This window comes from Acomys minous (genome assembly GCF_964271855.1).
Source record: "Acomys minous genome assembly, chromosome: 1".
In the NCBI taxonomy this organism is placed as follows: domain Eukaryota; kingdom Metazoa; phylum Chordata; class Mammalia; order Rodentia; family Muridae; genus Acomys; species Acomys minous.
In genome coordinates, this window is record NC_140483.1 from 175,302,749 (window position 1) to 175,327,474 (window position 24,726).

General features: G+C 42.4%; 1 protein-coding gene across 3 annotated transcripts in view; it reads left to right on the plus strand.

Annotated features, from left to right (window-relative positions):
• The first annotated feature begins 573 nt into the window (after positions 1-573).
• ADAMTSL1 (ADAMTS like 1) overlaps positions 574-24,726 on the plus strand; it is an 888,380-nt gene continuing 864,227 nt past the window's right edge. For all 3 annotated transcript variants that reach the window (XM_084779022.1, XM_084779023.1, XM_084779024.1), the window contains exon 1: positions 574-726. In XM_084779022.1, coding sequence (XP_084635148.1) covers positions 640-726 — 87 coding nt within the window. In that variant the 5' untranslated portion in view covers positions 574-639. The remainder of the gene's footprint in view (positions 727-24,726) is intronic.

Here is a 24,726-nt window from a genome sequence, read left to right on the forward strand (position 1 = left end):
CCCAACTGTTGACGGTCCCAGCGGCTCAAGAGCCGCTTCTCCATTGCCAGACTCACGCCGCAAAGCAAACTACTCCCATGGTAGAATCGCGTTGAACAACCTGAGGTCTGATGCCTACGGACAGACATCATCCCAATCTGTGAGATCACAAGTTTCTTAAGGGTCCCCTGACTCGGGAGAGTCTGACGCAGCCCGCAGGTCAGCTAGGGCCCCTAGAAAACCAACCTACAAGAGAGAGCTCGCTTTGGGGCGGGACCTAAGCAAAGGCTCACAGTGAAACTCCAGCACCCAGGGGACCTTTCCTTCTCAGGGGTGGGCAGGGTGGCGCTCCAAACCCGAGCAAGGAAGGCAGCCGTGACCCTCCTTTAAAAATCAAGAAAATAGGAGCAACTGCAGCCCAGATCACGTTTCCGCGATGCTCACGGTGCAGCCCTGACTGAGCTTGGCTGACCCTAGAAGGAGGGGCAGGAGGGTGCTGGGGCGGGGTCGCCTAGCCACCGGGCGGGGACTGCAGCACTCACGCGGAACGCCCCCAGCCGGGCGCAAGCGCTCCCATTCAAAGCAGCCCAGCAGCGCGGCCACTGTGGGGGAGACGCGCCCACCGGCCAGTACGCTGCGTTCTGTGTCTCCGCCTGGACCATGGCGTGGCTGGTGGCGCGTAATCGCCCAGGTTTCCTGGCTCGTCTCATCGTCCACACCTGGTGTCTCCTCTGTGTCGCCGGACAGGTAGGGAAAGCAAATGCGCCTCCAACCCTCCAGGACTCTTTTTCACCCCTGCCTCTGGCTGGAGCAGGGAGTGTCACTTAGGAAAGCAATCTTCCGCGAAGCTCAGTCTCCGGGCTGAGCCATCTAGGGAGCTTGGGACAGGTGCTGAGGGTTGAAGCTAAAGCGGGTGATGGACTCTAGCTCCAAACCAGGGGGGTCAAGCTGTGGGCATAACTTCCAGAGACCCTGTCCCTGTTACTCTCCCGCGCCCAAGTTTTGCTTCCAGCTGGGCAGAGTCTTGGGAGAAAAAGGCGGTTGAGCCTAGGAGCTGTCATTTCCCCAGAGCCTGCGACCAGGAGCCCTTTTAGACCGTCCTTTACTGAGTCTGGTTCTCTTGCTTTCCTGAGAGAGGCTTGGGCGCTGGCACATTCGTCCTCCGTTCAACTCTTCCGACGCCCCGTGGACAGCTGACACTGTCACCCAGAGTCACTCTGTGTTCAGGGAGGGCTGTTTAAGGTGTGAGAACTGCGCAACAGGTGGGCCTGCCAGGATGGTGGGTGGGGTGGGGCCGTGGAGTTTCTGGAGGCTTGGTTCTGGCCACACCCCCTCCAAGTCCTCCCTCAATGTTTGCATGGCCACATATAAAGTGGGGATTCCTCAGGCTTGCTTGAAGGGTTCTGAGGATATAAACTCCACAGTGATATTACTACAAGACCCTAAGGACCTAGAATAGAGTCAAGGGAGGGTCGTGTCAAAATGTGAGGCACTTTTGGATTGCTTTCAAGAGTCAGGTAACTTTTAGTCAGCACCCTCGACTTGGGCAGCTTGTTCATAATTTAGTCTACATAGATGTCATTTTTACAGGATTACTTTGGTAATTCTGGGAAAGTGCCCAAATACTCTTGGCGGGAATTATCGCCAGATAGCCTCCTTTCCTCTGTTTTGCTTCTGGAGACTTGTCTAAATTGGGGGATTTCCTTCCTTTGCTTTTACTTATGTTTTGAAATCCGTTTTCATATCTCTGTGTTAGTGGTCATTTTCATGGCAGCGGTATGCTTTTGGAGACAGAGGCTCAGGTTATGAATGCTCCTTGAGAGGCCCAGAGCAGACTGGGCCACAGGATGCTATGGTCAGAAACGGAGATTTTCAGACGCCCAGCTAGACTGAGGTTACACATATTAGAAACAACGCTAGTTATATAAGCATGCTTTGTGCCCGCCATCTTTGATCCACGGCAGGCTTTTCAGCTGTAGAGCTCAGCCGAATGGTCTACCTATGGCCATGTGGAAGTCGCAGGTGAACTACATTATCTTCCTGGAGGAGTTGGGCAAATCGCTCCCAAGTGACTGCACTATGCTGCTAGATTGAAAACCATGGTTCGAAAATGCCCTGTCCTGAGGTGAGCAGTTGGTACAGGAATGTGCCTCTCAGTCTCTACTTAAGAACAATGCAGAGGGCTTAAACATAAGTACTGGAGGCTTGACACGAAGCTTCCTCCATCACTGACTCTTAGCAGTCATTGGTCCAGGCTCTTAACTTTCCATTTCCTCTTGGGTGCATACAAGGGCCTTGGCCAGCTTTCTCCAAGATATTGCCAAACACCAGCAATACCAGACAGGTCCTCAAAGCAAATCAAGACAACCCCTCATCATCTTGTTTAACATGCTCACACGCATAGAAATTCTACCTTATCCTTGAGGTTCGTATAAACTGTTTGCCTGTGCTGAATGCAACAGAGGTGTTGAGTAGCCCATTAACAAGTTTCCTTAGACTTGTAGGGGTTGGTTGTTGTTGTTGTTGTTGTTTCAGACGCTTTCTCACTTTGCTTACTCAAACATGTTTAAAGTCACCGTGTGCTTTCTTGCCAATCATAGAAAACTGATGTGCCCAACACCACACACCTGTTCTGCTTGTCCTGCGTCATGACCATGCCTCCTGGAAGAAGCTTATAAGCATAAATCGGGGCCATGTGTGTTGAATAGACTTCTCCTGCTCCTCCTCAGAGCTGCTCTCCACCTGAGGAGGCTGGTAGAACTGTCAGGAGTGGGTAGAGCAGAGTTTAAGGTGGTAAACAGACTCTGGTGTATCCTGCGAGAGTCCAGATTCCTTTGAGGGTTTGTTGGGAGCAGTTACTACAGTAGCTGCCTTTTACAGTGTATTGTCTTCTTTCAGCAAAAACCGCACATGGGCATTTTTCTAATTGCCGAAGCAAATCAGAAACGGGAGGATATTTAATATGAAGTAAAGGAAATCACTCCCCCAGCCAATAGCCATTGTCATAAGATTTGAAGATTGTTAGGAATTTGCAAAGTCCTTGTGCTTTTACAATTAAAACACTCACGGCACGAAAGAATTTCCACTAGTGTTATCAGACCTTTCTTGACTCCATTGAAGCCACAATGGGAGTGAGGCCATTGAGACCTGCTTTCTAACCAAACACCACCAGTAGTTAAAGAACAATTACATTCTATATGAGAATTGTTTGGAAATCCAGCATTTTCTTCTTTGGTTTTGTTTGTTTGTTTGTTTGTTTTTTCCTGCTTTCAGGAGTTATTTCTTTTGGCTTCTGCCTTTTATTCTCCTGTTTTGTAAGTTTGCTCAGCTCACTACTTAGGTTCCCATGAAGTTGGCCATTTTATTGATTAACTTCATTTCATAAGCTGAACCCAACTCTATACCCAAGTTGTTCCCACATGAGAATGTGCCCAGCAACTCACTGCACAGATATGGGTGCTCAAATGATGTGTCAGTCATAAACACAGTCCATTACTACTGCCTTAAAATGGCATTCTGTAATCAGCGATGCTTCGTTCAAATTAAAGAACGCTCAAATTAAATTTCATTTAAGGCAGTATTTCGAATGGTATCCTTAGGAATTCAGTAATGAAGTGACTAGTCCCTGAGAATTCTAGAAAGTGTTCATAGTCTCTTGGATTCATTCTCAATGAAGGACCTTGCTTGTGTCTTATTCTGTGGTGTGTAATTGCTGTTGTTTTATTATCTTTCATTTTTTCCAGAATAATGACAACTCTTCATGGATAAAGACAAACTCAGGGCTTTGAAAAAAATCTACTACTTGCATTGCTTGCCCCATGCAGGGAATCTCCTATGCTCAGATGCTGTAATACCCAGAGGCAGTCTTTTTGTTTGTTTAGTATTATTTTGAAATATAATTGGCATATAGTAATCTGTTTATGTTTAAAATAGAAACCTTGGCAAGTTTTAACATAGACACCATATTTACAAAATTTTGTCATGGCCTTTGCAAATACCTCCCTCTCATCCTTATGTGAAGCCAACATCAACAGGAAAATAACCTTGTTTTGTTAGTATAAAAATCACACACTCTGTATTTTCTGTTAGTGGAATGATACATCTTATCACTTATGTGATTTGAATTTTTATTTTTTTTACCCCGCATAATTATTTTGAGATCATTCATTCTGTAGGATGTATGTATCAATAACACTTTGCCTTTTGTTCTTGGATGGGTGACATACAGTTTGTTGTGATATCAGCTTGCACCTATCAAGAGCCTGTACATGCCTTCTCTCTATGGCTTCTATCAATGAAGTTTCACTGAATATTTGTGCACATGCCTTATATAGAGATTTCGTTACATTTGTCTCTTAATAAATGTTAGTAGCTTAATGGCTCATGTAGATCAGAGGTGGTGTCTAACTCTAAGAAACCTAGATTCCAAAATTTTGTAGAGGAGCTGGTCCTTTGGAAATCCATAGGTTTCATTTCTGTGGCCTGAAAATACGTGAAAATTTCCAGAAATAAACAAGCCATAATTTTTAAAATTTAAAAACAAGCTACTATTATGTTAATATTATTATTTATTTACTATTGACCTCTTACATCACAAGTACGTTCAGGAAGTCACATTGGTACCCTGTCTTGTTTCATGTATCCACTTAGCTCCAGAGGTGAATTCCCTGTGGGTGAAAGGAACTAACTACTATGGAATTTGCTATCTTCTGCAGCAGTACATAAGAGTTGGACTTCCAATCCTGGCCAACACCTGATGGCCTTTCAGCCATTCAAATAATGATAATTTGGTCTTGTTTATAATTTACAATTCCCTAGTGATTAAATGTGTTGAGCATTTTCCCATTAATATATTTATAAACCATTCACAATCAGGCATCCATTGATGTGGAAATATAGTTTGGAAAATGCAGCACTGGGTAATTTAATGAGCTTTTCAGAGTACTCACACAAACAGTGACTGTGTTGTGGCTAACTTTACGGAACCACTGTCACATCGAGAGTCACTAGAGTGTATAATATGGTGCACGTCTCTGTTCTTATTCAGCAAAGTTTCTATTCAAATCTCTTCATTATTGGGTTACTAGCCTTCTTACTGTTGACTATGTGGGATTCTTTTTTGTGTGTGTGCGGGATTCTTTATATATTCTGGCCACAGGTCTCTACCATATCAATGCTTTACATTTGTTTTCTCGCAAGTTCTTTGGTGCATCTTTTTGATTTTCTGAATAATGCCTTTGGATAGTGTTTAGTAACGTTTCCCTTTTATTGTGACAAAAAACATCTATCAAAAGCAACCTAAGAACAGAAATGTGTCTTTTGTCACACTGATTCTGTACAGGCCACCACAGCAGACAGGTGTGATGACTGGAGCGTGAGGTGGCTGACACACTGTGTCACAGTCAGGAAGCAAAGCCAAGAGAGATGCTATAGACACAGGTCCTCAGCTTCCTTCCTCTTATCCACCAGCTCCTAGGGTTGCCTGTGAGCTTGAGGCAGAAGCTGCTCTTGAGCCTGGCTTTAATGCAGGAAAGTGTACCAAAACTAAATGTTGTTTGGGTTCCCAATTGACACTGTGCTTTATGAGAACAAACCACCACAGTAAACATTAAATTAGCTGATTGAAATGTACCCACTAAGTAGCTTATAACATTTTGGGTTACACCTCGGTCCATCAGCTCTTTAGAGAATTCACATTCGGCCTGTGGACATATTGGCCTTAGGGATCCTGGTGTACAGACAGAACCAGTAAGTGTGGCCATATTGGCTTTAGGGATCCTGGTGTACAGACAGAACCAGTAGGTGTCTTTCACAGAGCTCATCAGCGAGGTTTGTATTACAATAAATATTCAATGTGGTTCACCAAACGCCTATTGAGTGCCCACTGTGTCAGGGATATAAGGATGTAAGAGGAACCGTGAAAGAACTCTGCTCTCAAAAGGCTGAAGTAATGATGGAGAACAATTTAGTGTATGTTCCATTTGCAGTTACATTTCATATATGATGCAGAATATGGCTCTATGCTTGTCTTTCATCAGGATATGCAACTGTAGTGCATATCTGTGGGTCTCCCAACCTCAGGCCCCCTACTTTGAAAATGCCCACACAGGTATTCACACAGAAATGCTTCCTCGGTGATCCTGAATTGCACCAAATCGACAAGACCATAGGGATGTTTTAATTTTGATGGAATCAGACTTTGTGAATCATTTTAAAGGAGATTTTGACTTTTCTCCGTTCTAAGACATATTTGCATGGTTCAGAGGCACAGAGTTTTACTTTACAGACGTTTAATAGCTTTAGGTTTTTTATTTAGTGTACGTTCCATTTGCAGTTACATTTCATATGTGGCGCAGAATATGGCTCTATGCTTGTCTTTCATCAGGATATGCAACTGTAGTGCAACTCACAACAAATCATCTTTCCATCGAATTGTCTGTGCACCTTCATCAATTCAGTGTTTGTGTATGCATGGGTCTATTTTCAGATTCCTTTTTGTGTTCTAGTGCATTGGTAGACCTACTGCTTCTAGCTACTGTATTGCTGTATTTTTTTAAATTGACATTTATTTTTGTGTAGTACTGGGGATTGAACACAGGATATCTACACATGCCAGGCCAGTGCTCTGATTTGTACCCCTTTGATCAGAAGACTTGGACTCAAAAGTTCAATTCTTTAGTATCGTCCCTCGTTCTTAAATACTTTGATCTAGCTATCCTGTGTGCATGCTATATGCGTCCATTAGTTTTGTTTATTTATTTGTTTGTTTGTTTGCTTCTTTTGTTTTTTAAGGTAGGCAGAGAGCTGGTCGGAAGTGTTTTAATTTCTAGATCTGCTTTGAGAGGTTTGCCATTAGCAAGATCAAGTCTTATGGTCCATGAATAGTGTACACTTCTATATGAGTGGTTATTCTGAGTGACATTTGATGATTTTTCAGCGTACAAATATTTCCTATGTTTTGGTTGAATTTTCTCTCTCCCTTCTTTCGTTTTTCCCCTTCCCCCCTCTGGTCTCTGCCCCTCACTCTTCTTCCCTCCCCACTTCCTTCTTGTGCTGGGACTGTAACCCATGGGCTCAAACATAGAGGGAAAGTGGTACACCACAGCCTGTACTCCTAGTCTTACACATTTCATCTTTAATGGTATTTTAAATATTGATGCTCTTTAAGTTTCCATTTCTCCTTTTTAGTCTGTAAAAAAAAATGATTGCTTTTGAGTATTGGTATTGTGTTCTAAAGCCTTACTAAACTCACTTACTGGGTAAGCCTTTGTGATTTACTTTGTTATTTATAAGTAGCTACATGCTACTTATTGGGGTAGCATTTTGCTACTTTCTACACAAATGGCCATGACATATGTAAATACATTTTCCAAATCCTGAATTTATTTTTTCTTGTAAAGTAACATTGGCTGGAGTCCTTACTTCAAGTTTGGGCAGTAATGATATAACCAGATTAGCCTTGCTTGCTCTTGATCGGTGGGAAAAGAAACAGGGTTTCCTATAGCGTGTTATAGGGGCTGTAGATTGTTTGTATGTTCCCTCTAATGGCTGAGTTAATTCATTTCATTGTTCATTCGATGAGAGCTTTGAAATCACAAATGATGTTAAAGGTAGATGTCATGGTATATGCTAACACTTATAAGGCTGTGGTATTAGGCACACTTTATAAGGCTGTGGTATTAGCCAGCCTGGACTTCATAGCAGTATGTATGTATGTATGTATGTATGTATGTATGTATGTATGTATGTATGTATATATGTATGTATGTTTCTTTTTAATCTGTTATTCTATTCCTTGGATGAACTCAATTTGATCATGGTATCAGGGTTGTCTAGAGAATAGACCGTGTGTGTGTGTGTGTGTGTGTGTGTGTGTGTGTGTGTGTGTGTGTGTTAAGCTGGACTATTGACTTACACAGTTGAACACTGGAAAGTCCAATGGTTGCTGTCTGAATGCTAGTGAGACAGAGAATCCAGTGGCTATCCAATCAAGAACTGAAAGCCTGAAAAATCCTAGGTTAGTTCCTGGTGTGTCCTCATGGAAGGGCTGAAGAAGCTGGAATCTGGTACAGTAGCGACAGACACACTTGTTCAGGAAGCCTGGGGCTTGCACGTGCTGGCTGGATTTCTCTTTGTCCAATTTTATTTTATGTGGTCCCTAACCTACTGGATGGTACTGCCCTCATTTAGGGTGCGTTTTTCCTCTTCAGTTACTGTCTCGCTTGGCAATGCTCACTGGAAGCTGCCCCGAGACACAAGCTGAGGCCTTAGGCTCCTCATCCTCTAGGCATCTCAAAGGTCCGTCAAGATAAACACTGTGATATCAGTATTATTCTGGAAAGTATTGTTGGGGGGCTGGAGAGATGGCTTAGCTGCTAAGAACACTTGCTGCTGCTATTGCTGAGGACCCTCGTTCAGTTCCCAACATCCATGCCACTCCAGTTTCAAGGGGTCTTATGCTTTCTCTTGGCCTCCTTGGGTACCGCATGAATATAGGCAAAGCATCCGCACAATGAGATAGTAAAAAAGAACTTTAAAATATTACTGGATTAGATTTATTAAACTTTATTTATATTTCTTGCATCCATGTCCATGGTGATATGTTTCTGGTTTTTGTGTAAAGATTTATTTATTTATTTTATTTATTTATGCTTACACTGTTTCGCCTACATGTACACTTGCACACCAGAAAAGGGCACCCGATTTCATTATAGATGGTTGTGAGCCGCCATGTGGTTGTTTGGAATTGAACTTGGGACCTCCGGAAGAGCAGTCAGTGCTCTTAATCACTGAGCCATTTCTCAGCCCCTTTAAAATTTTTTAAATTAAATTTTTGTTTTTAATTCAGAAAGTCTATTTTTTTTTCTTTTTTGGTTTTGGTATCAGGGTAATGCTGGCCTCATTAAATAAGTAAGGAAATAATTTCAACCTCCAGTATTCTGGAAAAGCTTGCCTATGAGTGTTTCCTCATATGTTTGGAAGTCCAGCCTTGACACCATCTGGCTCTAGAGTTTATTTTGTGAGAAAATTCATAACTAGAATTTAATTTCTTGAGAAGACAGGCCATAAAGATGATCTGTTTCATCTCGGATTAGTGTTGGTGGTTTGTTGTTCATATTTCTAAATTCAAGTAAGTTGTTTAATGTTTAATGTAGTGGCACACTGTAATTCATAATATCCCCTTATCAGTATAACTATAAGTATAATACTCTTATAGTTAGATCATAGCATCATGCCTGATATTTTTTCCTGGTCAATATGCTCAGTATGTTCTCCATGTTACTAAGGCATCATTTTTTAATGTGCATGGATGTTTGACTGCACATATGTATGGGTACCACCTGCAGTTTGGTTCTCACAGAGGCCAGAAGAGGGTTTTGGAAACCCTGGAGTTGGAGTAGACAGACAATCGACAGCCACTGTATGGGTGCTGGGAACCGAACCGGGGTCCTCTCCTCTGCTGGAGCCATATTTAACCCCTGAGCCATCTGCCAGGCCCCAGACTCATCCTTCTGTGTTGTGAATTTTCTCTGTTCTTGATTTATTCCCCTCTGTCTCACTGCTTTACTTTATCTCCATTAACCTTTTTTACTCTATTATGTGTTTTCATCTCATTATTTTTCTAGATTTTCAATGATGTCACTGAGATGGGGTATTTTTTGCAGACATGGGTGGTCATAGCAGACATTTCCCTCCTTGCTCCTTCAGTGGCACCATCGTGCATTCTGATGTCTTCAGTTTTCTTCAGCCTGAAATATTTTCTGATCTACCTTTTATATCTCTTTGATACGTTGGCATTTAGAAATGCGTTATTTAGCTACTAAGTATTTGGGGATTTTCTAAATATCTCTCTGTTTTCAGTTTCCAATGTAGTTTCTTCTGGACAGAAGAGATACTTTATACAACTTGAATCCTAATTTATCGACACTTGTGTTAGGGCTTAGAAATGATCACTATTAGCAAATGCTCTATGTGTATTTGAAAAGAATTAGTGTCTTTACAACCTTACATTCTTCCTTGGTCAGTCTGTCTTGTGTGAATGGCCTGTAAATATCAGTGAAGTCAGCCTGGTTGAGAGCACTTTTCCAATGTTCTATATGATTTCTGGCTTTCTATATATTTACTGCATCAAATTTTGAGAGAGAGAGAGGGAGAGAGAGAGAGAGGGAGGGAGAGAGGGGGGGAGAGGGGGGGGAGGGAGGGAGAGAGAGAGAGAGAGAGAGAGAGAGAGAGAGAGAGAGAGAGAGAGAGAGAGAGAGAAGATATCATCTATAGTGCTTTGTTCAGTTGATTTTGGTTTAGTTTTGAAGCTTTGGTACTGATATATACCAGAGTGTTAAAGAGTACTCTTTCAGATTGGCAAATACCATTTAAAAAATTTACTAAGTGAAGATTTCTATCTCTAGTAATAACATGTGCCTCAAAATATACTTTGCCCTCATTAATATTAGGCAATCACTTTTAAGCCTTTAGGGGTTTTGATATTTATCTCATGGTTACTCAAGTCTGATGTGGATGTGATTTCTTAATGCATTTTATTGAATTCCAGCATTATGTAGCTTCACTTTCTTCATTTTCAGTTGTCTTTTTACACATAGAAGTCAATGGCAGGATGCATATGTTATACTTATTACAGTCTAAGTAGCTCTCGGTTCTGTTTTCTAGTACATCTTAAATCTCCTTTTAAACTATTGATTTGCAACTTGCATACCACATAAATTTACCCACTTCAAATGCATAATTCAGTGGGTTCTGTTAGATTTTCAGATATGTGTGATCATTACCAAGTTTGATTTTACACTTTTTGGTACCTCAAAATCACTGCAAAGCATATCAATATGCATTCATGAAAAAGTGCAACTTATTTCTTTGTACGTTAGGCAAAAAAAAAAAAAAAAAAAAAGAAAGAAAGAAACATTAAAAAAACATTAAAAAAATGGAACCCTGTTTCCTTAAGATATCCCTGTGTCTTAGTTACTATTCTATCGCTGTGAAGAGAAACACTGTCCCCAACAATGGTCCTCAGAGAAAGTGTTAAGTTGGGGACTGGCTTACATTGACAGAGAGTTAGTCCACTATCATCATGGTATGGCTCAGGGGGCCATGTAGGCAGGTGTGGCGCTGGAGAGGGAGCTGAGGGTTCTACAGCATGATTGACAGGGAGCAGAAAGGGAGCAGTGAGAGGAGGCCTCAAAGCTCATCCCTAGTGACTCATCTCCTGCAAAAAAGCCAGACTTCCTGATCTTCCTCAGTAGTTCATCCACTGGGGACTAAGCACGTGAATATATGAGCCTGAGGAGGCCATTTTCATTCAAACCACAGCACCTGATAAGTGTCCTTTCACTGTGGTACTCCTTAACATGAATCCATATTATTCATTGGGATGAGTGGTGTCTTCTAATATGTGGGCTTCTGAAATAAGCTCCTTTTGCTTAGTATAGTGTTTCCAAGGTTCATTTAAATTGCGGCATATTTAGGTCAATTGTTCTTTTTCATGGCTAAGTAACATCTCACTTATTAAATACAGGAGTATTTTGTTTAGTTATTGACAGACATCTTGTTTTTGCCTTGCTTTTTAGGAATTATCATTAATGCTGCTATAAACCTTCGCATAGTACTGTATAGACACACATCCGTTTCTCCTTGGCATATGGCTTAGTGGTTATTCTCTGAAGAACTCCCAGGGTTGCTGCAACTTTCCCAGTTTCTGCACATCCTCACTAACACGTGACGTCATTACCTGGTCGCTGTTGTAGCCATCCTAAAAGGGTTGGATTAGTACCACACAGCGGTTGCCATTACTATGTCTCAATGTTTAGCTTTTTTTCATGTGCAATCTATATTTGAAATTGCGGTTAGTAACAGCCTTGGTTAAAATAGAAGCCCTCCGCTTATGTAACTACCACGCTTTCTTTTGAGCTGCTGGGAAGCTATCACACAGTTCCAATGCCCTTTCCTCATGTGGAGGCAGGGTTGCAGTGACAGGCGACCCTCTGCTCGTCCAGAGTCTCTCCTTTCAAGGTCTGGTTGTTTCCTCCATCTGACTGTTGCCTGCACAACCACCTACAGAGCTGTAGGAAGGAGACCATTCTCTGTGTTTTGTTTCCTCAAATCCTTGTAGAGCCTCCAGCAAAGAAATGGGTGTAAAGGTGACATTTTGAACTATTTTTTTTAATTTGGAAAATTATTCTGTTCTCTTCGCTTGATGTTTCTTTTCCATGGCATACAGCCCTAAGTTGAAAATAAACCATTTCCTGACCCTATCCTCATTGACACTCCCCTAAATTGTAGACTTTTCTAGCGTTTCATTGTTGTTGAGGTGGCCAGTGCACTTTTTCATCTACTTCCTGTGTTGTTAGCCTGAATTTTGTTGTTGTCGTCGTCTCTGGGACCTTCTAGAATTTTACTCCACAACTGTCACTTGAAAGTTATCAAAATTGTGCTTCCTCACTCAGAAAGGGAAATAAAATAGGCTTTGGAAGTGGGTGGAGGGAGGGAACTGGGGAGAAGAAGGATTGGAGAGGGGAGAAGAGGTGGGGAATGAAAGTAGGGAGAGCACGGGGTGAGGGAGAGGGCCAGGGGAGAGAACAGAAATCAGAGGTGGGGGAGCATCTTTAAGATTTGCTGGAGACCCGGGATAGGGGAGGTCCCAGGAAGTCTATGAGGGTTGCCCTAGCTGAGACTCCTTGCACGGGGGGGGGGGGGGGGGGGGCAGGGGGGGCGGGCGGGCGGGGTTGGAGGGCAGAACCGATATGGATCCTGAAGGCAAGAATTCCAGTGGAGGGATAAAGACACCAACTCACCCACAAAACCTTTGACCCCAAATTTTCCCTGCCTGCAAAATGTGTAGGAACAAAGATGGAGCAAAGACTGAGGGAATGGCCAACCAAAGACTGGCGCTACCTGAGACCCATCCCATGGGAGAGAACCAATCCCTGACCCCATGAATGTTACTCTGCTATGCTTGTAGGCAGGAGCCTGGCGTAACTGTCCTCTGAGAGGATTCACCCAACAGCTGATGGAAACAGATGCATAGACCCACAGCCAAACATTAGACAGAGTTTCAGGAGTCCTGTGGAAGAGTTGGGGGCACTACTGAGCGAGCTGGAGGGGTTAGAGACTCTATAAGAAGACCAACAAAGTCAGATAATTGGGCCAACACAGGCTCCCAGCGACTGAACACATAGAGCAGATTCACAGCTTGGTCTTCATGTGCATCCTCCAACAAGTGGAATGGGGGGCCCTCTCTGACTCTGATGCCTCTCTTTGGATCTTGTTCTCCTTAGGGTTGCCTTGCCTGGACTCAGTAGGAGAAGATGATCCCACTTCTTCAGGGACTTAATGTGTCAGGGTGGGTGGGTACCTATGGAGGATCTCCCCTTTCTCTAAGGAGGAGAGGGGAGAGTGGTGGGGAGGGGTGTGCAAGGCAGGGGACTGGGAAGAGATGGGGGCCTGAAATCAGGATGTAAAGTCGATAAATACATATTTTTAAGGAAAATGATAAATATAGAATATAATAACAATATCCTAAAACTGATAAAGTATTATTGAGATTAAGGATGTCCAGAGTTCTGTCTGAAATAAAATAATGTATGCCCTGCCTATTATTAAAAAATCATTCTGCAAGATGGGTGTGGTGACACATGCCTTTAATCCCAGCACTCGGGAGGCAGAGGCAGGCGGTGAGTTCCAGGCCAGCCTGGTCTACAAAGTGAGTCCAAGACAGCCAAGGCTACACAGAGAAACCTTGTCTCAGAAAAAAAAAGTTCTGCAAAGGATGATATATGATATAGTATGTGAGTGTATGTTTTGAGGTTTGGGGGCCACGCTGTCTGTGACCTGGCTACTAAAGTGTGACACAGAAGCAGCATAGCAAACTCAGTGAGCAGGTACATGTGTGAGCACATCCGCGCTTCAAGAAATTATTTTCAGACACAAGTGATGGGCTGGAATTGGTCCAACAGCCTTAGTGTTTTGGCCACTATGCTAATGGTTCAGGATGCTGGGCCTTGGTGTGGGTTATTTAAGTTCGTTGTACTGTGTTATTTGTGGCCTTCAGTGCATCTGTCTCACTTTGCTCAGAGAATGTTGACTCTCACGGACTTTTCATAATTCCTCCCTGATGTCTTATGTGCCTGCCTTTTGTTAGACACTTACTAGTTACTGCTCTCCTGGACGGCCCATCTGCTCACTGTAGCGTTTGGCTTTAGTTCCTTCATGCTCTGGTATGGCTGCACTTTCTATTTTTCTTTTCTTAATTTTCTTTCTTTCTTTCTTTCTTTCTTTCTTTCTTTCTTTCTTTCTTTCTTGAGGCAGGGTGTCTCTGTGTAGCCTTGGCTGTCCTGGACTCACTTTGTAGACCAGGCTGACCTCGAACTCGCAGAGATCTGCCTGCCTCTGCCTCCCTGAGGGCTGGGATAACAGGTGTGCACCACTGTGTCTGGCTGTGGCTACACTTTCTGAACTATTTTCTTGGCATTCTTTTCTGACAGTGGTCCTTACATAGACTCTCTGCCAATATGCCAAGCTGTAGGCATATACTTCACCAGGCACCCCAAAGTGCAAAGCCGTTCTGCAGTTCCATAGGCCAAGTGGGTCTGTCTTCCCATCCCCAGCTTCCCCAAAAGCGCAGGCCCACTAGTTAGGAACAATCCCCACCAAGTTTTCCCACTCCAAAAATTTATTGGCATCTTTTGTCTGACGTTGTCCTCTTTCCAGTTCCCTTGTCATCTTTATTTATTTACTGTTATTTTAGCAGACATCTGGGAGAGAAAGGGGGAGAATATAGTGTCCGACCTGCCATGTTTAACGGGAAGTCAGAACTATTTACTTTTTTTCTTTTCATTATTTCTATTTTCTTATCCTGAGTCATCTCCAAATCCCAAGGATTCATTCTGGTATGAGGCACACTTGCAGATACTGAAGGCCTCTCGTCCAAGTCTGGTCTAGCATTGTCAATAATATAAAACCAAACAATGAGTAAGAATGAAACAAAACACAATAAAGAAAATAATCGAGCCTGGGCAGAGGCCAAGCTGAGGTCTAGGACCTACTTCTGGACTTGAGACCTTCTGTACCGCAGAGAATTGGGAAGCTTCCTTCCCCCCCCCCCCCATCCCCCCAGAGCATGGAATCTTGCTTACAGATGGCTTTCTGGTGGCCAAACACAACAGCAGACCGTTTCTCCATCCCTAAACTTGTTTTTAAAATAGTTTTCACATTTTTAGTAACTGTTTACTTTCCATTTTCCGCTTAAGTAAACACATCCTAACCTATGTGATGAGAGAGGGAGCATAGAAATTTTTTTATGGCTTTACCAATTTTGATGTTTGGACACAATCTTATGAGCGAACATAGACATAACATGGTGTAGAAATCTGGCCTTGAAATATCACATGAATACATACACACACACACTCACACACACACACATACACAAACAGGTTGTAAGGTGTGATTGATTGACAGTTAGGCCTTTTTTTTTTTGTATGTTTGCTGCATGACAGAGATGAAGCTGAAGGAATAGGGAAACGTTTTGAATAGTCATTAACTCCATGACAGGTTTAACCCTTCATTTCGTACTACCTTGATTCCTAACTAGAGACTGTGCCTTTTTGGGTAGGGGAGTGGTGGCATGGAGGCTACTACATAATTCTTTTATACTCTGCCCATGACCTTGTATCCATGTGGCTAGAAGAAGCTATAGTGCAAAGTTTCCCAGCCTTCCTGATGAGTGACCCCTTAATACAGTTCCTTATGTTCTGGTGACTCCCACCGCACCCCCGCAACTGTAAACATTTTTGTCATTGCTACTTCCTAACTGTAGTTTTGCTGCTGTACGAATGGCAACGTAAATATCTGTGTTTTCTGATGGTCTTAGGTTACCCCTGTGAGAAGATCATTCAGTGGCAACCCACTGATTGAGACCTGTTGCTTCACACACAAACGCCAGTGCTCCTAAGTCATTTCTGCTACATTGCACAACCCACAGGTCACTAGTGGCCGGTGCAAGTCAAAGCTGGGAAATGATTTTTTGTTTGTGCTTTTCTTTTTTTGTTTTTGCTTTTTTTTTGCAGTGTGTGTGTGTGTGTGTGTGTGTGTGTGTGTGTGTATGTGTGTGTGATCTGTACCCTCCTTACATTATGTGGAATCTGGGGCTAGATCTGAAGTCCCAAGGCTTGGTGGCAAGTACTTTATACCCACTGAACATTCTTACTATTTTATTGCAGATTCTGGGGACCCATTCTCATTGATTCTGAGTCAGTAGAAGTAGGGCAGGCCCGGGCATCTGCATTTGTTACAAGCGCCAAGCCCACCATTACTTCCCCACATTCCCAAGAGCATTCATACAGGGCTAGGCCAAAGGCCACATTTGGAGAAGCACTAATCCTATCTGTCTTCTCTACAGAGGAGAGAAATGAAGTCCTAGGAAGTTGAGCGACTCGGTCTCAGTTTGCTAGTGGGAGGGGTGGGAGTGCGCATGCACGTCTCCTAACTGCGGAGCGAATTTCCCCACTAGAGCATACACTATTATTTTAGTGTCTAGTTACATCATGAACTAAAGATACGAACCATCAGCTTAAAGTTTCTGTATTTGTAGTAACCTCTGTTTTGCACAAATGGCTTTCAGATGTCCGGGAATAGCCTCAGCTCACTCTGTGGCAGGCACTGAGCTGGGAGAGGGAAAGCCCTCCGCCCTGATCCACCCTCCTGTGACCTGCTGGAAACAGGCTTCTGTGTATTTTCCCCTCGAGGCATCAGGCCCTGGAAGATGAACAGATACCGATTTAGAAAAGCATCCCCAGCGTCCAGGAACCCGACACTTGATGAAACGGGGTACGTGCCGTCGAACACCTCCTCTCCACATGTGCAACTGGGCGACTGTTGCTGGGTTCTCAGAGGCGAGGAAGGAAACGCTTTGCGTGCCGTTATTTAGGATGTTCTCAGCTCTCCCACAAACCAGCCAAACAAAACACACACACACACACACACACACACACACACACACACACACACACACACACACACGTCCCTCGTGACATCACATGGGCTGTGAGTACATGGAAAGACATTTTTGGAAACTGTTAATAGTCACTGTTAAAATATTGTACATTTTATGAAAAATGATCACAGGGAGTATTCTTTTGGGAATCAAGGTGGCTTGTTAGGAGGTACTTTTCTGATGTCAGCTGAAACCAGATGCTCATATTTGTAGTTTCCCCTCTGAAGCTCCTATGTGCTGGGGGAGGCTGGAGTACGTCGCAAGCAGCTACATGAGGGCTCACAAACATGGGGGAGTTTCCCTGTGGCCACATGTGGGTGCATGGTGTTGGGACAAGACTCCATGCTGGGGAAAGCTCCGAGCCACAGGTGCCAGGCAACAGGCCAGGGAGAAGAGCCAGCTGCTCTACATAGTCTCTCCTCTGAGAGGTCATGGCTGTTGCTCTGCTTACGTTTTATTGCTCAAATCAAGTTCAAGGGTGTTAACTATCATGTTATTCCAAGAACACTACTTCCTTGTTTTGTTTTCTTTCTTTCTTTCTTTCTTTCTTTCTTTCTTTCTTTTTTTTTTTTTTTTTTGAGACTTCTAGGCATGGTCTAGATGTTTCTGTGATATGTGTGTGTATGTGTGTGTTTTATGTGTATACTTTAGAAGAAATAACCTGACACTACTGTAAAAGCATTTAAAATGAACTTTGACACTCATTAATTAAAAATATATACAATTTAAAACTTATGTCACAACCATTCTTTTCTCTTTTACCCATTTGTTTTGTAAGCTTGAGGACAACTTTATTAGCATTTGAAAGACCCTCACCTCCAATCCAAGGCAGGCATGCTATAAATCCTAGCCACTTCCTGGAGGAGGAGAATAAAAGAGAGAAAGGAAAAAAGCCATGACCTTTAAGTTACTAGCATGGAGGCACATCCACATGGCAAGGGAGGAGGTGCCTTTAGAGAAAAGGGAAGGTCGCTCAAAATATCAGAAAAAGGATGCAGCACTTTTGCCTAGCATCCAAAAGAAAAAGGTGGTGAGGGAAGAAAGGCTGCATTTTAGACTCAGAAAGATGAGTAGAACTTAAAGGTAGTTTAGCTTGCAGGGACTGTGTTAGTGGATAGGGTAGGTGACTCTGGGAAGAAAAAGGACAATGTATCATTAAAGGAATAATTCATTATTTCACCCATCTCTTTAACATGGAATGAATCAGTTCTGCCTTTGTAGGGGAGGTGCTGCCTTCCCAAGGAGTGGTCCCTTAAGCCAGGTCATGAACCTTTTCCAACTGGGAATGTTAGGTCTCCACTCAGGCCAAAGAGTCCAGTCTCTTGATCAGTAGACCTGTACTGCTGCCCTAAAATGCCCCCCTCTGAAGAGGCTGCCCTAAAATGCCCCCCTCTGAAGAGGCTACCCTAAAAATAACTTAGGAACCATGTCAGGGATTAGAGGTCCCTAATACTTCAGATATCTCAGGCCACTGGCAAGGATGAGGATACCCAGACACTAAGGACTCTTCTGGCTTTTAGACAATAAAGAAACTATTTACTTGGGGGGGGGGTGTTTTTCCCCCTAATCTGCCTAGCCAGTTTTTACCTGTTACTGTATTATTCTGTTCTCTTACGTGGTTAACTCTTACCCCATTTAAAGCTTCTTCAACAGTCCAAGGAATCAGTCGCAGAAATTAAGTGCAAGTCTGTATGAGATGTTGTTTAGAAAGCGATTTCTAATGACCGATTTCTTCCAAATACGGGAAATGCCCAGATATAGAACATCATGGACATGGCTCAACTCAACACCACAGTGCATGTATGCGTCCAAGAGAGGCTGGCTTGTTGCTGCTTTAACCTAAAAAATAAATGATGGCTCCATTTTTTCTTTCTCTCTAGAAATTGTCTGGGGTGTGTGTGTGGGGGGGTCAAGGGGACTTCACACTGTGATTCTAACCCCTCTGACAGCTAAAACAAACATCTGAAGATAGACCCTGAGCTCATCACCCTGTAGACCTCTTTAGATACCAAAGGGAACAAAGAACTCCTCTCTCATAGCTCTGTCCCCACACCAGGCAAGGACTTCCTTTGTGCCCTACACCTGGAAGTTACACAAGCAGAACCCTGCATGCCCTGTGGGGTTCAATAGGCCCAGTGTAAGAGGACACCAGATGCCACAGCTGGCACCCGCTTCTGCATTGAAGGGGTCACATTGGTGATCACCCCAGTTCCTTAGCCACTCCCAAATGCCCTGCTCAGGGATGCTAAGTGCACTGCTTACCCATCTCCAGTGCACTCATTATCCTGCAAAGTGGAAACTATATCCACTGAACAGTGCTTTTCTCTCAGCTCCTGGCAACTGCCATTTTGTTTTCTCTGAACTCGCTACCTAGGTTCATTATAAAAGGAGGGTAATATGGTCTCGTTTTTTAAATTGTGGGACTAGCTTACTTGTTTAACATTATGTCCACAAGTTTCATGCATGTTACGGCATGTGCCAGAATGTTTTTTCTTTTGGAGGCTGACTAGTACTCAATGGCGCCTGCCGATCATATCACATTTTATTCATCTTTTCCTTTCCTGTTGGACACTGGGCTGCTTTCATGTGAGACTGCTATAAACATAGTATTCCATTTCATCTTTTATATAAGTTCATTTTCTATACAAAAGATGAGGCACCTGGCTTTGACAATCTAGGTTTTGAATTTTTATATTCTAGGAAACAATGCTTTTTCTTTAAAATATGAAATTGATAGGCTCCTTTCAGAAACCTAATTATTGAAATGAAATCTCAGTGGCATCCTAACTCTTTTCTTGAAGATCCAGGGAGGTAATCCCCCTCAGGAACAGTCATAGGGGAGGGGAATAAAGGGAAAATGGGAGGGAGGGAAGAATGGGAGGATACAAGGGATGGGATAACCATTAAGATGTAACAAGAATAAATAAAAAAAAAAAAGATCCAATGAAGTCTACAGGACTAAGAACTTGTATGTTTTGCTTTAACTGCAATTTGCAAGATAGAGGACAATATGTGATGGTGATAATTCTTTTTATTCCTGTGCAATCCAGGATTAGGAAAGAAAGAAATAGCATATTTTTTGTGTGCGCACCTTACGGTTACTATATGTAGGGAGGTGAACTGGACATGTCACTTGGTGGCCGCATGGCATGGCACATGGACTGGGTTATAGGTGGGACACATACTGAAAGGGAGGCAGTAGATTAGGATCTGAACACTGTTCACAACTCGTGACTCACATGACTTTGAACAAGGTAGTCGGGAATTCTTTGAGACTTCTTTAAAATTCATAGAATGAAAACTTGTATTGCATGTTTTAGTGGGGTTGGTACTACTTAAGCATAAATTCCAAAGCAAATAGACATTTCTGTTTATAGTATGAAATGCTCCTTTTAAAATTTGTTTTTATTCTCAATTGACATAGTAACTGCATGGTATAGTGGAAGATTTTGCCAAATGTATACAATGTATAACGCTCAGGTCAGTATCATCAGTTTGCCTCAGACAGGTACGTATCTTTTCTGTGGGGACATCTGATGTCCTTTTCACTAGCTACTTTGAGATATTCCCATGGTTTGTCTACTGTGCTAAGCATTGAAAAGGAATCCTATCTGCTGAAGCCCTGTGTCCACCAACCATCCTTTCTCTAGCCGTCCCTCGCTTACCATCTTGCCAGGTTCTGGGAACCACTATTGGTTTCGTTATTGACATCATGTTTTTAGAATGTACATATAAATGAGGACATGATGCATTGTCTTTCTGTTGCTGATGTATTTCACTTAACAGATTGTCCCATGGTTCCATTTGTGTTTCTAGGAATGTCAGGTTTTTATTTCTTCTAGTATTTCAATAAATATTCTCTCTCTGTCTCTGACTCTCTGTCTTTCTGTCTCTCTCTCTCTTTCTTACACATACACACACACACACATACACACTTTTACACTTTTTCTTTGTCTATTAATCTATTAGTGGGCACTTAGGTTGATTGCTTATTTGGCTATTGTGAATAGTGTGACAATAAATGTATGAGTGTAGATGTCTTCACACATTGACTTAGTTTTTAAAATTAAAAAAAAAAATCTCCCAGAAGTGTGATCACTGAACGCTGTGTTAGGCCTCTTTCTAGTTTGTTGAGGGAGGCACCACCTCACTGTTTTTCATAAAGGCCATACTAATTTGCATTGTCACCAACAGTGTCTGACAGTTCTGGTTCTCCTTACTAGTGTTCATGTGCATGTGTGTGCACATGCATGTGTTCATGCACACGCACATGTGCTTGTGTGTGCAGGGGATATGGATTTAACATGAGTATGGAGACCAGGGACTCACTATCTAGTGCCTTGTTTTCTCAGCTCTCCCCTTATTTTGTGAAACAGTCTCCTCACTGAACCTGGAGGTCACTGACTGGCTGCCCTGGCTAGGAATAAGGGATGTGGGGTCACGTGTCCCCTTCCTCTTCCGTGTTAGCAGTACAGATGTGCACGGCCACACCTAGCTTTTATTTGCCTGCTCAATGAGCTCAGGTCCTTATTCTTGCATGGCATGCAGCTTAGGACCCATCCCCTCACCCCTGAACCTTTGCTACTAGTTTTCACCGTTTATTCACTTTTGAGATTGCGACTTCATTATGATGTTCCTCCCTTCCTTTTTCTCCTTCCAAACTCTCCCATACCCCTTCCCTCTTTTGAAAATTTTTCCTTCCTTCCTCCTTCCTTTCTTCTTTCTTTCTTTTTTTCTTTCTTTCTTTCCTTTTTCTTTTTTGGTTTTTTGAGGCAGAGTTTCTCTGTGTAGCCCTGGTTTCCTGGAACACCATCTGCAGACCAGGCTGGCCTTGAACTCACAGAGATTGTCTGCCTCTGCCTCCCCAGTGCTGGGTTTAAAGGTGTGTGCCACTACTGCCTGGTTCCTCCTTTTTCATTAATTGTCATCACATGCTTACATTATTTGTATATACATATATATTACTAAATATAGCCTGTTGAGTCTACATAAGGCTGCTTGCAGGTGTTTTCAGGGCTGACCACTCAGCACTGAACAACTAATTGAGGTTCTTCTTTTTTTTTTTTTTAAGATTTATTTATTTTATTTATTGCATATGAGTGCTTTATCTGCAGAAGAGGGTATCAGATTACATTATAGATGGTTATGAGCCACCATGTGGTTGCTGGGAATTGAACTCAGGACCTCTGGAAGAGCAGGCGGCACTCTTAACCACTGAGCCATCTCTCCAGCCCCGAGGTTCTTCTCATAGGCTTTTCAGTTCTTTATATGTTCTAAGACGTACTGCATTATCAGGTGAAGAGTTTCCAGATCTGTTGTTCTTCCATTCTGTAGTTCTCTGTGTTTATTGCTTCCTTTGCTACAAAATGTTTTATTAACACACACACACACACACACACATACACACACACACACACAGAGAGAGAGAGAGAGAGAGAGAGAGAGAGAGAGGGAGAGAGAGAGGGAGGTGATTTCTTGAATGCTTCTCTTTGTTATTGGGGAAATATTCAAGAGACTTTTTTTTTTTTTGCCTTGGCTAATGTCCTGAAATTTTTTGTCTATATTTTCATTTTGGGGTCTTATATTTAAATCTTTGGTCTGTTTGGAGTTAATCTTTGTATACAGTAAGTGAAACAGGGATTCGGGGTTTTTTTTTCTGTATATAAGTATCCAGCATACACATTATCATTTCTTAAAGATAAACTATTCAGGTAAGCTGAGTAGTAGTGGGTACATGCCTTTAATCCCACAGGCAGGTGGATTTCTGAGTTTGAGGCTACTCTGGTCTACAGAGTGAATTCCAGGACAGCTACTCTGAGAAAGCCTGTCTCAAAAAACAATCAAACAAACAAACAGACTGAGCCAGGCTGGGTATTCTCTGCAGTGAAGAAGTTGAGGCAAGAAGATCTCAAATCTGATGATAGCCTTCCTCCTTGGTAAGAAGCTATTTTTTAAAAACAAACAAAATTAGAAAATCAATGGACTATAAATAGTGTATTATGCAAATGTCTTTTGTTTGGTCTTTAGAACAGTTTGGCTGCATTGTTTCTTTCTGATTTTTTTTTCTTGAGGTGGTGATCTAGATGTTTTCTTCTTTGAGGAAATTGGGTGTCTGTAGTGGTTACTGTAGTGTAGTCTAGACTTTAGTCTACTCTTCGCATTCTATGCTTGGCTACTCCAATAGAGTAGCCATGATGTCATTTCCTCCTGTTGAGCTGATTCCTGTGTTTCTTTCTCTTTTTGAGGTAAGGTCTTGCTATTTTTCAAGTTTGAGCTTAAGCAATCCTCCTGCCTCAGTCTCCAAAGTAGCCACGATAGCTGGAACTTTAGGAGCAATCACCATGCTTGCCCCAGATCCTGCATTGCTAGATAGCAATCATCTTTTTTTCTTTCTTTCTTTCAGTTTTGTTTTTACAGTTTTTAAAAAAAGATTTGTTTATTTTATGTATATGAGTGCTTTATCTGCATGTACACCTGCATGTCAGAAGAGGGCATCAGATCACATCACAGATAGTTGTGAGCCACCATGTGGTTGCCAGGAATTGAACTCAGGACATTTGGAAGAGCAGACAATGTTCTTAACTGCTGAGCCATCTCTCTAGCCCTGTTTTTACAGTTTTTGTTTTAAACTGTATTCTATTTGAGAAAGGCTACTCCTGCTTCTTTCAGAATTCCCTTTACATGGTTTGCTGTATTTTTTGGACCAGAAAACACACCTAACCATAAGACACATCCAGTTTTTAGAGCAGTAAAACAAGAAAATATATTCTGAACCAAATTAGTACTAGTATAATAAAATATTTATAAAAATATAAAAAATATGGTAATATTAAACTGTTAACTCAACAGGAGGAAAGACTTGGATCTCAAGCACTTTTCTAATTTTCTGGAAACCCCAAAATGCGGCCCCATTGGAGTCAAGGAGGGACAAATGGTAGCTAGAACTTCCTTATTGCTACACATTTTACTGCACCCTTCTACCCTCTCTTGTTTATTTTTGTGCTTTAGGGGTTTCCTATATTAGCAGTGCTTACTTCACTTTTTTTTTTTTTTGATGTCTTTTCTGTGGTAAAATACCATGACCTAAGCAACTTGGGAAGAAAAGGGTTTGTTTCACCCATTGTCTACTTTCAAAAGCTTTCGGCATTATGTTTTTGTGGACTGTTGCAGTTTACCTTTGTTCATTCAAATGCTGTTTCCTCTACCCCAGTATATGGTTTCAATCTGGACATTGCATTGCGATGCACATTCTAAGTGTCTCCTATTTCAAGTTTGTGTAAGCATGCCCGCCATTTGTTCTCTGTATTGCCAATAAAAGCCAACTAGCCAAGGCTGAGCAATACAGAGAATAGGGTGGAACTTCTGGGTCCAGAGAGGGGAGGAGAAAGAGGAGAGGAAATAGGAGAGGAGCCATGAGGAGAGGACTAAACATCAGGAGAAATGAACTGGACCTAGAATATGATTAAAAGTAAGTATAATGTGAGCTATCTGAGTGAGAGGAAGCTATACGAGCTCGGAGGTTTAGGATGGAGTATTTACTGCTCAGTGTTGTGTTCTGGGCTAATTAAATAAGTCCTAGTCTCTCTGTGTGGTCATTGGGTAAATAGCTAGTTAAAGAGTAACCACTGCTTTACAAATAGTATGAATCCATATCAAATATTAATAATCACTCAACAAAAAGCAGCAAGGGCAGGAACTCAAGCAGGGCAGGACCCTGGAGGTAGACACCATGGTGAAGTGGTGCT